The sequence below is a fragment of the Vicia villosa genome, unplaced genomic scaffold (assembly GCF_029867415.1).
Source record: "Vicia villosa cultivar HV-30 ecotype Madison, WI unplaced genomic scaffold, Vvil1.0 ctg.001100F_1_1, whole genome shotgun sequence".
NCBI lineage: Eukaryota > Viridiplantae > Streptophyta > Magnoliopsida > Fabales > Fabaceae > Vicia > Vicia villosa.
This window is the reverse complement of record NW_026705479.1, coordinates 1-16,867: the sequence shown is the minus strand read 5'-3', so window position 1 is coordinate 16,867 and position 16,867 is coordinate 1. Positions and strand designations below refer to the sequence as shown.

General features: G+C 33.8%; 2 protein-coding genes across 2 annotated transcripts; one reads left to right on the top strand and one right to left on the bottom strand.

The window, feature by feature from the left end:
- Nucleotides 1-373: 373 nt before the first annotated feature.
- LOC131633246 (ABC transporter G family member 31-like) lies at nt 374-7,177 on the top strand. The gene is made up of 23 exons (XM_058903953.1): nt 374-703; nt 855-975; nt 1,171-1,259; nt 1,345-1,429; nt 1,506-1,662; nt 1,753-1,829; nt 1,918-2,062; nt 2,231-2,532; nt 2,691-2,972; nt 3,086-3,402; nt 3,491-3,651; nt 3,735-3,838; nt 3,912-4,068; nt 4,169-4,362; nt 4,462-4,794; nt 4,887-5,177; nt 5,268-5,351; nt 5,507-5,640; nt 5,732-5,959; nt 6,043-6,214; nt 6,360-6,447; nt 6,533-6,699; nt 6,884-7,177. The coding sequence occupies exons 1-23, from the start codon at nt 468-470 to the stop codon at nt 7,163-7,165; spliced, it is 4,206 nt and encodes a 1,401-aa protein (XP_058759936.1). The 5' UTR covers nt 374-467; the 3' UTR covers nt 7,166-7,177.
- A 7,540-nt stretch (nt 7,178-14,717) lies between these two features.
- LOC131633250 ((S)-8-oxocitronellyl enol synthase CYC2) lies at nt 14,718-16,244 on the bottom strand. The gene has a single exon (XM_058903957.1). It carries the CDS (start codon nt 16,067-16,069, stop codon nt 14,933-14,935), a length of 1,137 nt encoding a protein of 378 aa, XP_058759940.1. The 5' UTR covers nt 16,070-16,244; the 3' UTR covers nt 14,718-14,932.
- Between the last annotated feature and the right edge of the window lie 623 nt (nt 16,245-16,867).

Below are 16,867 nucleotides of genomic sequence, written 5' to 3'. Positions count from 1 at the left end.
CCTAGGCTATAATGTTACTAAAAAATAGACAACACAACAACAACAACAACAACAACACACTAGAAACAAGCTATCTAAATTTATCTTAGTTGACGTAGTCTTGTCATGTATGCAACGTAAATAAAGGTCATTCACTTAGTCTTTTAACAACCAAACCTTTCTTCTTTTACTCATATGAAAGAAAAAAGAGAGATAAAAAAAAATTATGATTAGTGTGTAGATTCTATGGAGTAACTATCCATAAAACAATTTACAATGTTATAAATTATGTAATTTTATTATACTTCTGTTTTTGTTTTTTGTTTAAATCTTTTACTTCTTTTCAAAGAGAGAGAGAAAAAAAAAAAAAAAGAAGAACAAGAAGAAAGAATATGGCAGGGCTTGATTTCGAGATTTCGGAACGAGGACACTCATTTCAAAGAGCATCAAATGCAGAATGGGTGGAAGAAGATGAAGAAGATCTTCAAATGTATGCCCTCTTAAGGTTGCCTACGACGAAGCGCATGAATTGGGCATTGATGAGGAGACCATCTTCAGAATTTCTTAACTCGCCACTTTCAATATCTAAGAGAAATAAAATGGAACAAATTGATGTAAGAAAGTTGAATCGCATTTATCGCGAACATCTTGTTAAGGATGCCTTGGCTACCAATGAACAAGATAATTATAAGCTTCTTTCCGCCATCAAGGAACGTTTCAAGAGGTAAATTAATATTGTTCCATTTTTTTTATCAAGTAGTCTATGACTCTATGTCACTGGTTAATCCGCGTCCATTCAATTCGATGTCTCTGCATAACTACAAACTGAACTGCCTTAACGTGTAAGTAACTGTCTGTGTGGTTGAATGCAAAAGGGTTGGGTTGGAAGTGCCTAGCATTGAAGTAAAATTCAGAAACTTGAAAATTGAAGCTAATGTCAAAACCGGGAAAAGAGCTTTACCAACTTTGATCAATTACACACTAGATGCTCTTGAGGTGTGATTTTTATTTGTTATGAGTGAGTGTGTTTTCAATCCACATGAATTTGGTTAGTAGTTATTGTTGAGCATAAAGGATAGTTGATATCAGTGAAGTTGCTTGCGTGACAAGCTAACCTCACTACTGGTATAACTATCCTTTATGCTCAACAGTTATTACAATGCTGCCTTCATGATAGTGTTATCATTTCAGGGTTTTGTAAATTGTTTGGGGATAAGTAAACCTAAAAGACATGCTTTGACGATCTTGAATGATATCAATGGAGTTATCAAACCAGGAAGGTAATGTTTTTTTTTCTCTATCGCGTCTCATGTTTGTTATGCTAATTGATTGGTATCAAACATAAAGTACTATGTTGTTTCATAGGATGACATTGTTGTTAGGACCTCCAGGATCTGGCAAAACTTCTTTGCTTTTGGCTCTTGCTGGAAAACTCGATAGTGAACTCAAGGTAACTGCATATTCTACGCATGAGCTTCTTAGTCAAATTACATTACCCCGTTTGATTGTGTAATATATTTTTGCAGACGAGCGGTAGTATAACTTACAACGGAGAAGAGCAAGACCAGTTTTGTATTCAAAGGGCTTCAGCATACATTAGCCAAGTTGATAATCACACGGGAGAATTAACAGTTAGAGAAACTTTCGATTTTGCAAACCGATGTCAAGGTTCAAGTGATGCAGGTACATGTTAAATATCGCGTTTATGCTGTAAATTTTTTGATTTAAATTCAATTTCGCGACTAAATTGAGTTACTTAAATTTCTTATTCAGAGTTATTGAAAACTCTGGAGAGCTTAGAGAAGGAAAAAAATGTGCTGCCAAGTCCCGAAATTGATGCATTCATGAAGGTTGGTTTCGAACGTATGAAGATTATCCATACTTCGTCAATCCCAAAGACTATGTTTCAGAGTTTCTGAAATTGATTTTAATCGACAGGCAACATCGGTCGGTGGCAAAAGGCACAATGTGATGACAGATTATATCTTGAAAGTGCTTGGCCTTGATGTTTGTGCTGATACCGTCGTTGGTAGTGATATGATAAGGGGAATATCTGGTGGCCAAAAGAAGAGAGTAACAACAGGTGATTTCTCTATCACTTACTTCTCACTATCTGAGACGTATGCACAATTGGCCGAACTTTGTTACCATACATCTTCAGTTCATTGTTTGTGCTTTTAGTATCTTTATTCTCTTGAACCGGAGTTGTTGTTCTAACATTTTGCGCTTCGTTTCATTTTATTTCTTGCAGGAGAAATGATTGTTGGACCGAGAAAAGCGTTGTTTATGGATGAAATATCGACTGGACTTGATAGCTCTACCACTTTCCAAATAGTAAAATGCATAAGAAATTTTGTTCATCAAATGGAAGCTACTGTACTAATGGCTCTTCTTCAACCTGCACCAGAGACATTCGAGCTTTTCGATGATCTAATACTCTTATCAGATGGATATATAGTATATCAAGGCCGCATAGAAAATGTAGTAGAGTTTTTCGAATCATTGAGTTTCAAACTTCCACCGCGTAAGGGAGTTGCAGATTTTCTTCAAGAGGTATTTTTTATATTCTTAAGGTCCTTGGTCAAATGATTTTTGAAGTTATATTCTATCAAGCACAGACACAGAAACATGACACTGACACTGACACATTTTTTCAGAGGTGTCGGTGCTACAGAGGTTTTTTTTTTTTTTTACATATTTTCATATACCAGGTAACATCTAAAAAAGATCAAGCACAATACTGGGCTGATTCGTCGAAACCATATAAATTTATTTCAGTACCAGAGATTGCAGAAGCCTTCAGAAATTCAAAATTCGGAAAGTCTATGGAAGCCATATATACTGCTCCTTATGACAAATCAAAAAGTAATTCTTCAACTTTGCCTAAGTCAAATTTTGCTGTCTCGAGTTGGAATCTTTTCAAGGCTTGTTTGTCGCGAGAATTGACCTTGCTCAATAGAAATCGATTTCTTTACATTTTTAGAACTTGTCAGGTACCATATAGTTATAAACCTTATTAAACAATTATGCTTCTGTAAATAGTTTCGAATTCTTAATGTTTTAGAACTAGAATTCGATATTTAACTAATTTCTCATACTGTCAAAGGTTGCAGTTGTTGGAGTCATCACATCCACAATGTTCTTACACATAAAAACTTATCCTAAGAACGAAGAATTCGGCATTCTCTACCAATCCGCGCTATTTTACGCACTCGTGCATATGTTGTTTAACGGGACTACTGAGCTCTCTCTTTTGATAATTCGGCTCCCTGTCTTCTATTCGCAAAGAGGAAATTTATTTTATCCTGCATGGGCCTGGACACTATCCTCATGGCTTCTTCAAGTACCTTATTCCATTGTTGAAGCTGTTGTGTGGACTTGTGTTGTATACTATACTATCGGATTCGCTCCTGCGGTTGGGAGGTTTTTTACTTTACATTCATACTTTATCATTTTTTTCCTTCCTTTCTTTAAAATTAATATACTCTTCGCAATCCGATTATTATTTCAGATTTGGCCGCTACATGCTTTTGTTGTTAATGTTGCATCAAATGGCGTTAAGTCTCTTCCGACTTATGGCTTCTATTGGACGCGATATGGTCATTGGTAACACAGTAGGATCGGGTGTACTGATGATTTTATTCTTATTGGGAGGATTTATCGTCCCATTAGGTAGGTTGCACCGAAAACTATGGACAAAAGGATCACATTTTCGAAATGTTGACGATGTTCATGATCTTGGTTGAATATTTCAGGAATGATTAAGCCATGGTGGGTTTGGGCTTACTGGTTATCGCCTCTTAACTACGCACAACGAGCAGTTTCTGTCAATGAATTTACTTCCACAAGATGGATGCAGGTACTTCTATATTGTAATATTTTGCACATAGTTTATAGAAGATTTATGTATCTGTAGAAATTCTCTATTTTAGCCTTCCGCTTTCGGGAAAGACACGGTTGGTCACAATATACTCAGGACATTCAATTTACCAGTCGAAGATCGCTGGTATTGGATAAGTATGGGAATTTTACTGCTCTACACAATCATTTTCAACCTCTTGACCACATGGGCGCTAGCTTGCTTGAACCGTAAGTTAACAACAATTTCTTCTCGTATTCACATTTTAATCAACGCAGGTCTTTTAGGAGCATTTGTTTCGTTTATGCTCTCTATATTTGCATGCCACAGCACTGAAAGAACCAAGAGCGATTATTGAAAATGAGGATGAAGACGCAGAAAAGAGTTCTGATAGAGACGACAATGAGTCAAAAAAAAGCTCCAAGTCGACTAACGGAGAGAACAAAAACAAGGGAATGATTCTTCCTTTTCAGCCATTGACAATGACATTCCACAATGTTAACTATTACGTTGATATGCCAAAGGTGAATCGAGTTTGTGAAAATACGAATGCAAGAAAGTTGAAAGAGTTGATTGTTTTTGTTCCATTTACTATTTCTCAACAAACTTGTTTGTTTTTTCAGGCTATAAGACAACAAGGTGTAGAAGAAACTAAGTTGAAGCTTTTGGCGAATGTGAGTGGCGTTTTCGCACCTGGTGTACTTACCGCGTTAATGGGATCAAGTGGAGCAGGGAAAACCACTCTAATGGATGTTCTTGCAGGAAGAAAAACAGGAGGATATATCGAGGGCGATATTAAAATATCTGGTTTTCCGAAAGTGCAACACACGTTTGCGAGAATAGCAGGATATGTTGAGCAAAATGACATACATTCTCCTGAAATGACAGTTCAGGAATCTCTGTGGTTTTCTGCATCACTAAGGCTTCCAAAGGATGTAAGCAGAGAAAAAAAGCAAGTAAGTCCGAACACGAGACATGTTAACCAAAAGCATATTTAAACCTTAATTTTTTCGAATAATAGTTCACTGATGAAATACTTGTTTTGAAGGAATTTGTCGAACAGGTCATGAAACTAGTAGAGCTCGAGAGTTTAAGAAACGCTATAGTTGGAATGCCTGGGACTTCCGGCTTATCAACCGAGCAAAGGAAGAGATTGACGATTGCAGTTGAACTTGTAGCAAACCCTTCTATAATTTTCATGGATGAACCTACATCCGGACTTGATGCGCGTGCTGCTGCCATTGTTATGAGAACTGTTCGCAATACAGTTGATACCGGACGAACTGTGGTTTGTACCATACATCAGCCAAGCATCGACATTTTTGAAGCATTTGATGAAGTTAGTTGTTCGGAGTTGTTGTACTATTTTCTAATTCGTTTTAGTATTGTTATACACGATAATCAAGTAGCTTTCGTTATTCTTTCCCAGTTACTTCTTATGAAACGTGGAGGACAAGTTATCTATGGAGGGAAGATTGGTAATCAATCAAGTGTGATGATAGGTTATTTTCAGGTGACACTTCCTTTTAACTATTTCTTGTATAACTTTCTTCACTCTCATTTTCTAGTAGCGTAAGGATCATAATGTTAAGATAGAAACGATGCTCCTTAAATTTAAGCTAATGTTCGTTGCTAAAAACTTCCGAATTTTGATATGTTTTTATGCAGAGTATGAAGGGAATCACTCCAATTTCCAGTGGCTACAATCCAGCTACTTGGATGCTTGAGGTTACAACGCCCGCTATTGAAGAGAAAATCGGTGTAGATTTTGCAGATGTTTACGACAACTCTGACCAATTCAAGTAACCTTAATTATTTTCAAGTGTCCTAATGACAAGTCTCATATATAATGTTTTGCATGAGAATAACAGCTACATCACATCCTTTTCACAGGTCGGTCGAAGCTGCTATTAAGCAATACGAACAACCTGCTCCTGGTTCACAACCATTGAAGTTTGACACATTATATTCACAAAACACATGGTCACAATTTCTCAAGTGTCTATGGAAGCAGAGAATTTTGTACTGGAGAAATCCACCATACAATGCAATAAGGATGATCTTTACAATAGTAGCCGCGTTGGTGTTAGGTTCAATCTTTTGGCAGGTCGCCGCAAAAAGGTACAAATCATTCATGATCTCATTGTCATAAAAACAAAGGCACCAAAAGTAGTGATAATAACTATGTCATTGATCTTTTATAGGGAAACAACTCAACAAGTTTTGGTAATTATGGGCGCGTTGTTTTCTTCATTATTGTTCCTTGGAGTGAAAAACGCGTCTTCTATACAACCAGTTGTTTCGACCGAAAGAACAGTTTTTTATCGAGAGAAAGCAGCTGGAATGTACTCTCCAATTGCCTTTGCAGCAGCACAGGTATATATATAGTTGGTTTCATCAATGCATTGAAAAATGATTTTAAAAGCAGCGCAACTTGTTATCTGTTTGTCTTCTATTTCTGTATAAACTTTATTAGCAACGCAACTTTATTGTGTAACATGGTTATTTAATCTCATTATAGGGGCTGGTGGAAATCCCATATCAAATTGTTCAGACAATAGTATTTGGTGTAATTACATATTTCATGATGGGTTTCGAGAACAATCTCCGTAAGATCTCCATTTTTCCTTTGAAGTGTTTCCTTCATCGTGATTTCGGCACCACCTAAAATCATTTTTTCCCTCTCTAATGCAGAAAAGTTTGTACTATATCTCGTGTTCATGTTCCTGACATTTACCTATTTCACCTTCTACGGCATCATGTGTGTCGGTCTTACACCTACATTACATTTAGCAGCTGTTACTTCTTCCGCATTTTACTCTCTTTGGAATCTCGTTGCAGGTTTCATCATTCCAAAAGTGGTGAGTGAATAAATCCTCTACATTTCTGCACGATGTAAGGACTGCGGAAACTATTAGTTTTCACTCACTAATACTAACAGTCTCCGCAGTCCTTGCACCATGCAGCGCAGAGGATTAATATTTAAACTTATCAAATCATTGTTTTTGAGCCTTAATGACAATGAGTTTTCTTGCAATGTTTCAGTATATTCCTAAATATTGGCTCTGGTTCCATTATGTCTGCCCGGTTTCTTGGACGCTACGCGGTGTTATAACATCTCAATTCGGTGACATGCAAGATGTGATTGTTGGACCAGGATTTAAGGGCACTGTGAAAGAGTATATAGCTGCTTCACTAGGGTATGAAGATACAATCAATGGAGTTTCAGCTATTGGGGTGTCAGCAGTTGTTCTTATTCTCTTCACCTTTTTCTTCTTTGGTACATTTGCTGTATCAGTTAGAGTATTGAATTTTCAAACTAGATGATTGAAGAATGTAGTTATAGATATATATAAGAAGAGAAGATATACTATAATTGATAATGTATAGTATGATAGTTAGATTAGATAATGGTATGTAGGTATGTTGTATTGTAACAATATTTCACCAATGGCAACTATAACACCCATGTTTTTTGTTGATCAACAATAAATCAGCACAAAAATATCTCAAAACTGTTGAACAAGGGGCTTCTAACACAACAGGGAGTGAGAAGGTGAATTGTGATATTTGATTTTTAAATGATTTTTAAAAAGCCGATTAATTTTCTAAAAAAAAAAGAGTAGAAGAAAAGATTATACATCGAAAAAGATAATTAACAAAAAATAAAAAGATAGAATAAGAAAGACCACATTGGAGATTATTCTAGTTCAACCTTAATTCACGCGGTCTCCTCTAATTTTTAAGAGTTTTTATTTTTTTTGTGGAGATTTCCGCTATCAATAACTTGAGTTTTTACAAAGGTTCGGCCCAATAACTTACACCAAATTTTTTACAATTTTAAGTTGCTACCTTTACGTCTATTACAACAATGCAAGACGACTAAAAGAGAATTTCTAGTTTTTGTCAACAAATAAAAAGAAGATAATTTCTAGTGAATAAGATTGATCACGTAATGAGAATGAGTGAGATAGAAGTGTAGATGTAACACCCTAAACCCCAATAATTTTTTCTTATATTATTTAATATAAAAAAAAGGGTTTTATATACTTCACCCCCTGCCAATATAGCGAGTTTCGGTTTGGCCCCCTTGAATGTTTTTTTTTACGAAACGTCCCTTATAAAACCCAAAACCTGGATTTACCAAACTCTTTTACCACATTTGCTGACTGGGCTTTGACTTGGAGATGATGTGGCAAAAAAATTGTATAATTAATTAATTGAATTATATTTAACCACTAATACCTCCACTTTCCACCACCACCACCTCCACCTCCACCTCCACCTCCACCATATCCATTATCCCTGCTTCCTAAGGCAAGAGTTTGAAAAGCTTCTCATATTATGGAAAAATAGTTTGTGAAAATTCCAGAATGGTGCTCCATGTCTAATGAAGACATTTTTTAAAATAAAATAATACTAGTAGTTTTCAATTCCATGTTGTTTAGAGCTAACTATTGAAGGACATTGGATGGATTATTTTAATTTTTCTTAATTTTTCTGTACTATAATTTTGTTGTAATATTTTTATAGGAAGATGACATTAAGCCAACTGGAAGAATGTCACAGGGAGGATATGGTGCATACAATGCATATATTTCTACAACAACTAGATATGCAGCACTAGGAGCTCCTACCTTGTACGACCATCCTGGCCCAATTTATGGAAGTAAGCATGGAAGCATCACTCAGTTACTATCCTTTTGCACATGCTACTGTTAAGCTTCTGCTGCAAAATAAACCTATCCTTTTGCTCAGTTACTACTTTGAAAAGAAGCATATAAATACGTCATGGGCATATTCACATATGCAGTCATGAAAAAATTGAAGATCATTCACTTGGTGTAGCCTAATGTGCTGCCTAATTTACCAGAAAATGAAGAAATTATTTAGAAATTCATTGAAAGAGGTTTTAACAGGAGTTCTATCTTCTCAATAAGCCTTCATTGAAAGAGCTAGTCATTATGAACTAAAAGAAGCTTTTAAATCTATGTTGTGCAATTCTATTATTCAGCTCCATGTGACATAAGATTATTATTCAGCTCCACCGGCGAAGCTATTCTTGCTGTGTCAATACTCACAAGACCTATCAAATTATAAAGACAAACCTTCAACATAATATATATAAAAAATTTAGGCCATATACACATATTTAGAGACACACTCATTATCATTTATGAAATTTTTAATTAATTAGTTTGTTAATTTTAGTCCAATAAGAGGACAGCATCCTCAAGGCTACAACACCCATCGCACGACATCAGCGACAACACGCAGGAGAAATCAAAACCAACACCGACGACGGGAAACCGACACCGAGTCGCAGCACTATCATCATCATTCACAACAACCTGCACTGTAAATTCATCATTACCGATCTCTCAACAATCTGCACTAATTGTTCTCACTGCCAACTCACAACTAAAGCACAACTTCAACAATTGCAATGCAACACACCATAGCCATAAACTCAACACCAAAACTGTTCTAGTGTTCTAATGTGTGGTTGAAACAAACAAATTGAATAAACTTAAAAGGTAACAGAATCTTTAAAAGGTAATGACCATATATGTAAAATTTATTTTAACATGCAAAGTTTGATTATAATTTTCAGGATTTGTGGATCCAATGAAGATCTGTTGTGGCTATCATGTGAATGATACACATATATGGTGTGGAGAATTGTAAATTATTTGAAATACAACAAAAAGGTTTAGTGTAAGAAAGTAATGACTTTGTTTTTTTAACAAGAAAGTAAGGGCTTCCAGTAACAATCCACTGCGGCCCTTTTTCCTTTGCTGTTAACTTGACACCGTCCATTTTGGTTGTAGTGACAATTTGCACACTCCTCTGTTATGTTTACTTGAGTATAAATATCAGCTGTTTACTTCTAGTGTTTTAATGCCTGCTGCACTGAAATTCATTCCTTTGTGTCATATCTAAACATCTTAGACAACAAGTCTAAAGCATCATCACTTGCCATTGGAAATAAAGAACGCAGAGGAGGGGCAGACACGTATTGATATTCAACATAAAACCAAATTCATGAAATTACTAACCAAAAGAAAGATGTTGAAGCACACAAAATACATTGCATGGTGGGGGAGGATGAGGATATGGTGGTGTTGGTTATGGTGGAAGCAGGGATAGTGGATATGGAGGAAGTGGCGGCGGAGGTGGAGGTGGTGGTGGTGGTGGTGGTGGAAAGTGGAGGTATTAGTGGTTAAATATAATTCAATTAATTAATTATACAACTCTTTTGCCACATCATCTCCAAGTCAAAGCCCAGTCAGCAAATGTGGTAAAAGGGTTTGGTAAATCCAGGTTTTGGGTTTTATAAGGGGCGTTTCGTAAAAAAAAACATTCAAGGGGGCCAAACCGAAACTCGCTATATTGGCAGGGGATGAAGTATATTAAACCCTAAAAAAAATCATGGTGGAACATAAAAATATAGAACAAGGGTGTCATATCACACATAAATACTTAAATTTTTATTCATTAATAGTACTTGAATTTCAAACATAACAATAGTATAATCATTTCAATTCCAACATAGTATCAAAACACAGAAAATCTCAAGGTAACAAATCTCAACCCCGATGTTAGAATATCAGAGTTTTTAATTTAATTCAATCGATTAGCTGACGTAATAGTTCAGCAAAACATGAATCTAATGAAAACAATTGAAGTGGTCTTCTATACCATCTTCCATAATATGCCACAAACGACTACTCCTCAATCTCAACCTGAGAATACTTTGCATATAGGTTCACATGGAGACATAAAAATAAAAGTGGTGAGAATACATTCTACAAATTAACATGGTATAATATAGTAAGGAATCTCTCCATTTCTTGAACTTGATTAATATTTCATACAAATCTTTGATATCAAATTTTAAGGAATCACATTTACAATTATTAGATTTTACGATGCCTTTTATATGATGATTCATTTCATCAATGATTCTTTCATTTTAATCTTCTAGAGATCTTCCATAATATGCCACAAACGACTACTCACCAGTCTCAACCTGAGAATACTTTGCATATAGGTTCACATGGAGACACATAAAAATAAAGTGGTGAGAATACATTCTACAAATTAACATGGTATAATATAGTAAGGAATCTCTCCATTTCTTGAACTTGATTAATGTTTCATACAAATCTTTGATATCACATTTTAAGAAATCACATTTACAATTATTAGATTTTACAATGCATTTTATAAGATGATTCATTTCATCAATGATTCTTTCATTTTAATCTTCTAGAGATCTAACAAGATTTTTATATGTCAAAATAATTTTTTCTAACTCATCATTTTCCTTGCTAATTTTTACACTTAAATTACACATTTGTTTATATGAAAGAGTAGTTACTTCATCACTATCTTCATAGTTTGTTATAAGACAAATATTTACCTCTTCATTTGATACTTGATATGCTTTTGGATTATGCTACATACATGTACCTGAACAACTCATAAGGAAGTTAGATGATATAGGTCTAGTCATGATCTTGGTCGGTTACCATTCCATAGGTGCCTACGAGTTATTCTTACCGAATAATAATGGTGATCTAATTGAAGAAGCCATGATGGTTAAGTCAGAGATTATTGATCACAATCAAGCCATGAAACATGAGAATTGGTTGGTGCTATGAAGGAAGAGCTTAGGTCAATTTATAAGAAGAAACCCCAGGAACTGGTCGAGCACTAAAGTAAGAAAGCCATAAATGTAAGGTGAGTTTACAAGTTGAAATTGAGACTAGATGGTGAAATTTCCAAGTACAAGGCAACATTGGTGGCAAAAGGATTTCTTCAAAAGGCACGAATTGATTTCAATAAATTGTGTGTACTTATGGCTAGGCTTAAACAATATGACTTGTGGTGGCCATTGCAGCATATAGTGATTGGAAAATGTATCATCTGAATGTTAACTCATCATTTCTCAATGGACCATTGGAATAAGACGTCTATGTCCAGTAGCCACCGAGTTTTGAGATAAAGGGTAAAGAGGAAATGGTATACAAGCTGAGAAAGGCCCTATATTAATTGAAGCAAGCATATTGAGCATGGAACAAGAGGATTGATGGATTCCTCCTAAATCTAGATTTAAATAGTTACTCATATGAACATGAAGTGTATGTGAAATGACCAAATGAGCAAGACCAAGTCATCTTATGTCTTTACATGGATGATTTATTGGTAACAGGTTCTAAGGAGATTGAATTAGAAAAGTTAAATTCCAACATGGAGAATAAGTTTAAAATGTAAGACTTAGGAAATTTGGCATATATACTTCCTAGGAATGAAGTTTGTGAACATAAAATATGGAGTTTTCTTACATAAGAAGAAATATGCAGAAGATATTTTGAAGAAGTTTCAGATGAGTAATTGCAACCTTGAAATTACACCAATGGAAACCAACATCAAACTGAAGAATGAATAAGATGAAGAGATGGTAGATAGCAATTTGTACAAGTAGATCATTGGCTCATTAAGATATTTTTGCAACACAAGATCAGATATCTATCATAGTGTAGGATTGGTAAGCAAGTTCATAGAAAAAATAAGGCTATGTCATTTGCTTGCAGTCAAGAGAATTCTGAGATACATTAGAGGTATAACAGATCATGGAAAATCCATGTCACATCAACAAAACACTAGGATAAAGGCCAATGTTTGTGGTTACTTCGACCCAGATGATAGGAGTGGTGATCAAGATGATAAGAAGAGCACAACATGTTATTTGTTCATGATGTGAGCGACACCAATTTCATGGAGTTAAAAGAAGCAAGGTATTGCAACTTTATCTTCATGTGAGGCAAAGTATGTTGTAGCCTCTTATGTTACATGTCAAGCATTATGGATTAAAACTCTATTTGAGGAGTTAAATATAAATGACATTATGAATATCAAGTTGTAGTAGAAAATAAATCAACAACTGATCAAGCAAGATATCCAATGGGCCATGGTAGGAGCAAACACGTAGAAAGGAGATGTCATTTCTTAAGGGATCAAGTTGATAAAGAAAGTTTGAAGATCGAATACTACAAGACTGAATTACAATTTACAAATATTATAGCCAAACCCTTGAAGCAAACAATGTTTGAAGGCCTCAAAGGATTAATGGGAATGAAGAGCATATGAAATCGGAATTAGGAAGGGTGTTAAAAGTATACTTCAGTTTTTGTACATTGTTGTTGGTAAAAATTTGAAAGTATTGCAAATGTGACTTACAACACAAGCAAAATGTCACAACTTAACTGTTATGGTTAGTTAAGTTTGTTATGCCTTCTCTAATTGTATAAATACCTCCTTCTCCCTTGTACTTATATTGTAATTCATTCAATAATCATACACCTCTTTCAAATTTACTTTGATCTCTTTTTAATTCTTTAATTTGCGAAATAACTTGAAAGTCAAGTTACCCTAATGATACTCTTAAGTATTTATTATTCTCTCTTCTATTAATTCTTTAAATTTATCTTTCTCATACAATTAATAAATATCAATTTTGTAAGATTCTTCGTAATCTCTCTTTTTCATACCACAATAATTATGTTTCTTATATGTATAATAATGTCAAAACAACTTATATTAAAAACAAAGAGAGTATTAAAAAACTCCTATATATTGGTCGTGAGCCATCCACCATCAAACACCAACATAAAAATAAATAAAAATAAATAAATAGGTATTCAATGAATAGAGTTATCAAATAGGTGTATCCAAGAAATAGATGTCCATGTATCACTACTCAATTTTTTAATGGCATTGACCCACAATTTAAAAACTTGTCATTTTTATATTTTTAGCCAAAAGAAAAGACAAAAATCAACTACCAATGTGCTGTATCTTGGAACAATAAAACAACTTCTACGTTTATAATAGCTTATAAAATTTATTTTATCATTATTCACAAGAATACAGCTGAAAGTAGGACAAAATGAATTTCTAGAAAGTGATTATCAAAATATTATATTATTTGCCAATAGAGAAGACAAAGCCATGATCCCATTTGTGGCCATAAATAAGTGACACACAAGTGGACAATGATGTGCAAAAGAAGGTATATACATCTATAATATAAGAAAATTAATGGTTGTGGAAAAGTCCAAAATACCCTTATTTGATTTTTTGCCACCACATTAAAATTGTGGTTTTTTGGTCTTTGTACCATAAAGTTCTTTAATTTTATTATTAAAATAATACAACTTTCATATTTTATCAAACTTATCAAATCTCTCTCTATTCTCTATTTTTTTTCTCTTTCATCACTTTCTCACTTCTTTCTTCCAAAAAAAATCTATCAATCTATAATATAAGAAAATTAATGGTTGTGGAAAAATCCAAAATACCCTTATTTTTGTGAATGATACCTAAACAAAAATGAAGTCTGTATACGGGAAAAAATCTATTATTGACCTAAATATCTTTATATACGAGAAATTGTATTTATGATCAAATATTTTTGATAAAAAATGGTATACGGGAAAAAATATATTATTGATCTAAATATTTTAATATACGAAAAATATATTATTGATCTAAATATTTTTTTTTAAAAATGGTATACGGGAAAAAATTTATTATTGATCTAAATAATCTTATATACGAAATTTACTATTGATCCAAATATTTTTGTGAATGATACCTAAACAAAAATGAATTCTGTACGGAAAAAAAAATCTATTATTGATTTAAATATTTTTATATACGAGAAATGGTATTTATGATTAAATATTTTTAATCCAAAAATGATATACGGGAAAAAAATATTTTATTGATCTAAATATTTTTATATATGAAATAATTAATTATTAATCTAATTTTTTTAACATTTTTTTTAAAATCAATGATGTATCCAAATTCGCGTAATCGAACAGAACCCGTGCGTATGCACGGGTTTGTTACTAGTTATTAAATTAAATAAGATGATTCCATCTATATATAAGCTTATAAACAAAGCAACAATAAAGGGAAAATTTAACAACCACATGCACACATCACACTGCCACTAATTTCTTTAAGAAAAAACCCCATTTTGTGGTGCTCCATAAATTTCTAACACCAAAACACTTCAAATTAAGGAATCACCTTCTCATCTCTCATACAATCAATCCAATACAATATTGAATTCAATGTCTTATACCTTACACCAAAACCATACTCATCAACTTTATCTCTACTCCCCATAAGCTTAAAAGGGAATCTAAATAAAGCATCTAAAAATTCCCAATTAGCCAAATTTTCAACTTTTGTTTTCACCAACCCATTTTCTTCCACAATCTTTTCCCAAACTTGTTCCTTCTCAATCATAGCTTTTGAATAGCAAAAATTTTCATCAAACATTTCTTGAGGAACTATAATGACCCCTAATTTTTTTCCAACAATTGGCCAAATTTCTTTCCAAGTGAAACTTGGGCCATTGATTGAATTAAAAGCTTCCCCATTAGTAGAAACTATAACACATTTCGTAGCTGACCAAATATGCTGATCAGCTACGAGCCTAGCATCTGAACCATCAATGTAAGGCTCCTCCCAACACTTTTTTGTTCCACCAAACACAAAAGGGAGATTCAATTTCTTACAAATAGACCCATAAACACATAAACTTCCCATAAAATTATAAAATGACCTAATTGAATTTCCAAATAATAAACCAGGCCTATGCACTGACCAATAAACCTTACCATTCAATTTCTCCATAAGCAAATCCTCTAATGCATAGTAGAAATTATGGCTCTTACTCATCCTTGGAAACTCTTCATTGTAATAGTACAATTTCTTCTTTTCATCAAAAGGGGCTTGAACTTGAAGTGATACATAGTGCTTTGTACCTGTTTGAAGTGAAACATGTTTTAGATTCTTTGCATTTGAGAGCAAAGAATCCAAAGCATTTGACATCATGGCTTTGTTTTGGTCACAACTTTCTTGTGTGTCTAGTGGAAATTGACTAGCCCATGTCACCCAAAACACATGAGTAACATCTTGTAATAAAGATAACTTTTTTTGAGTCTCTAAAGGGTTAAGCAAATCACAAGAAATGAAATTGTAATGAGGACTCAAAAGGGTGTTTGAAACTAGTGTCTCTTGATTTCTAGCTATACCATAAACTTTCCAACAAGATTGGAAAATTAGCTTCTTAGCTAACTCTCTCCCAACAAGTCCAGTGACACCAAAGATTATGGCAACACTTTTTTTCTCCTTTGTAGCTGCCATTTTTTTTATCTATGGATGATGATTATGATGAGAGTTGAACCATTTTTATAGGAATGAATAGGGTGGTGTTGGTACAATAATATTGTGGACTTTTTCTCTTGTGAAATTTGACTATTAATGCTCTTCTTTTGAGGAGTGTTTCTGGGCTGGCATAGTTATATGTAGCATGAAACTTGTGGTTGAAGTTTAAAATCCAAGTAGGAGAGATGCTAGTTGTTGTCAAGATAAGAGACATGAACGTGCTATTTTATTGAGTTCTATAAAGATGGTTACAAATATGTACTTTATGATTGAATAATAAGATTTGACTTAATTAACCAAAACCACTTTGTTATTGGAGATAATTGGAGGCAATACATGAGTTGTGAGTTTCAAAACTCAACCGGCAGCTTGTGCCCTTGGCCGTTGCAATGTTGGCGCTGCGGTTACAACTAACTACAAGCAACCTATTTATATGTTATTTTATTTATAGGTTCACTATGTATTCATGATTGTGAAGTCAACATCTCCTAGGGGTTCGTTCAGCATTAAAGTGTATTTCTTCTAATAGAAATTTGAACTTTGACTAATCATAAGTATAGGACTAACTCCTCTCTTTAGAATGTACTCATTCCGACTTGCACGTTAAATCGTTTTGCGTAAAAGTGTTAATGTTTATCTATAGAGTTAACCAAAATAGTTATTTTACAAATTTTTATTTTATACATTTTTGTCTTTTAATATTGGACAGCTATCATGACCCAAGTCCATACAATATCAATAGATTTTGGTTCACTCCTTGAGATGTACATAGAGAAT

Bases quoted from the DNA above. Each gene is read 5' to 3' on its own strand.
- LOC131633246 (XM_058903953.1), top strand. From the start codon at position 468: ATGTATGCCCTCTTAAGGTTGCCTACGACGAAGCGCATGAATTGGGCA. The intron at 704-854 runs GTAAATTAATAT...TGAATGCAAAAG, and splicing joins ATCAAGGAACGTTTCAAGAG to GGTTGGGTTGGAAGTGCCTA. The intron at 6,448-6,532 runs GTAAGATCTCCA...TCTCTAATGCAG, and splicing joins GGGTTTCGAGAACAATCTCC to AAAAGTTTGTACTATATCTC.
- LOC131633250 (XM_058903957.1), bottom strand. From the start codon at position 16,069: ATGGCAGCTACAAAGGAGAAAAAAAGTGTTGCCATAATCTTTGGTGTC.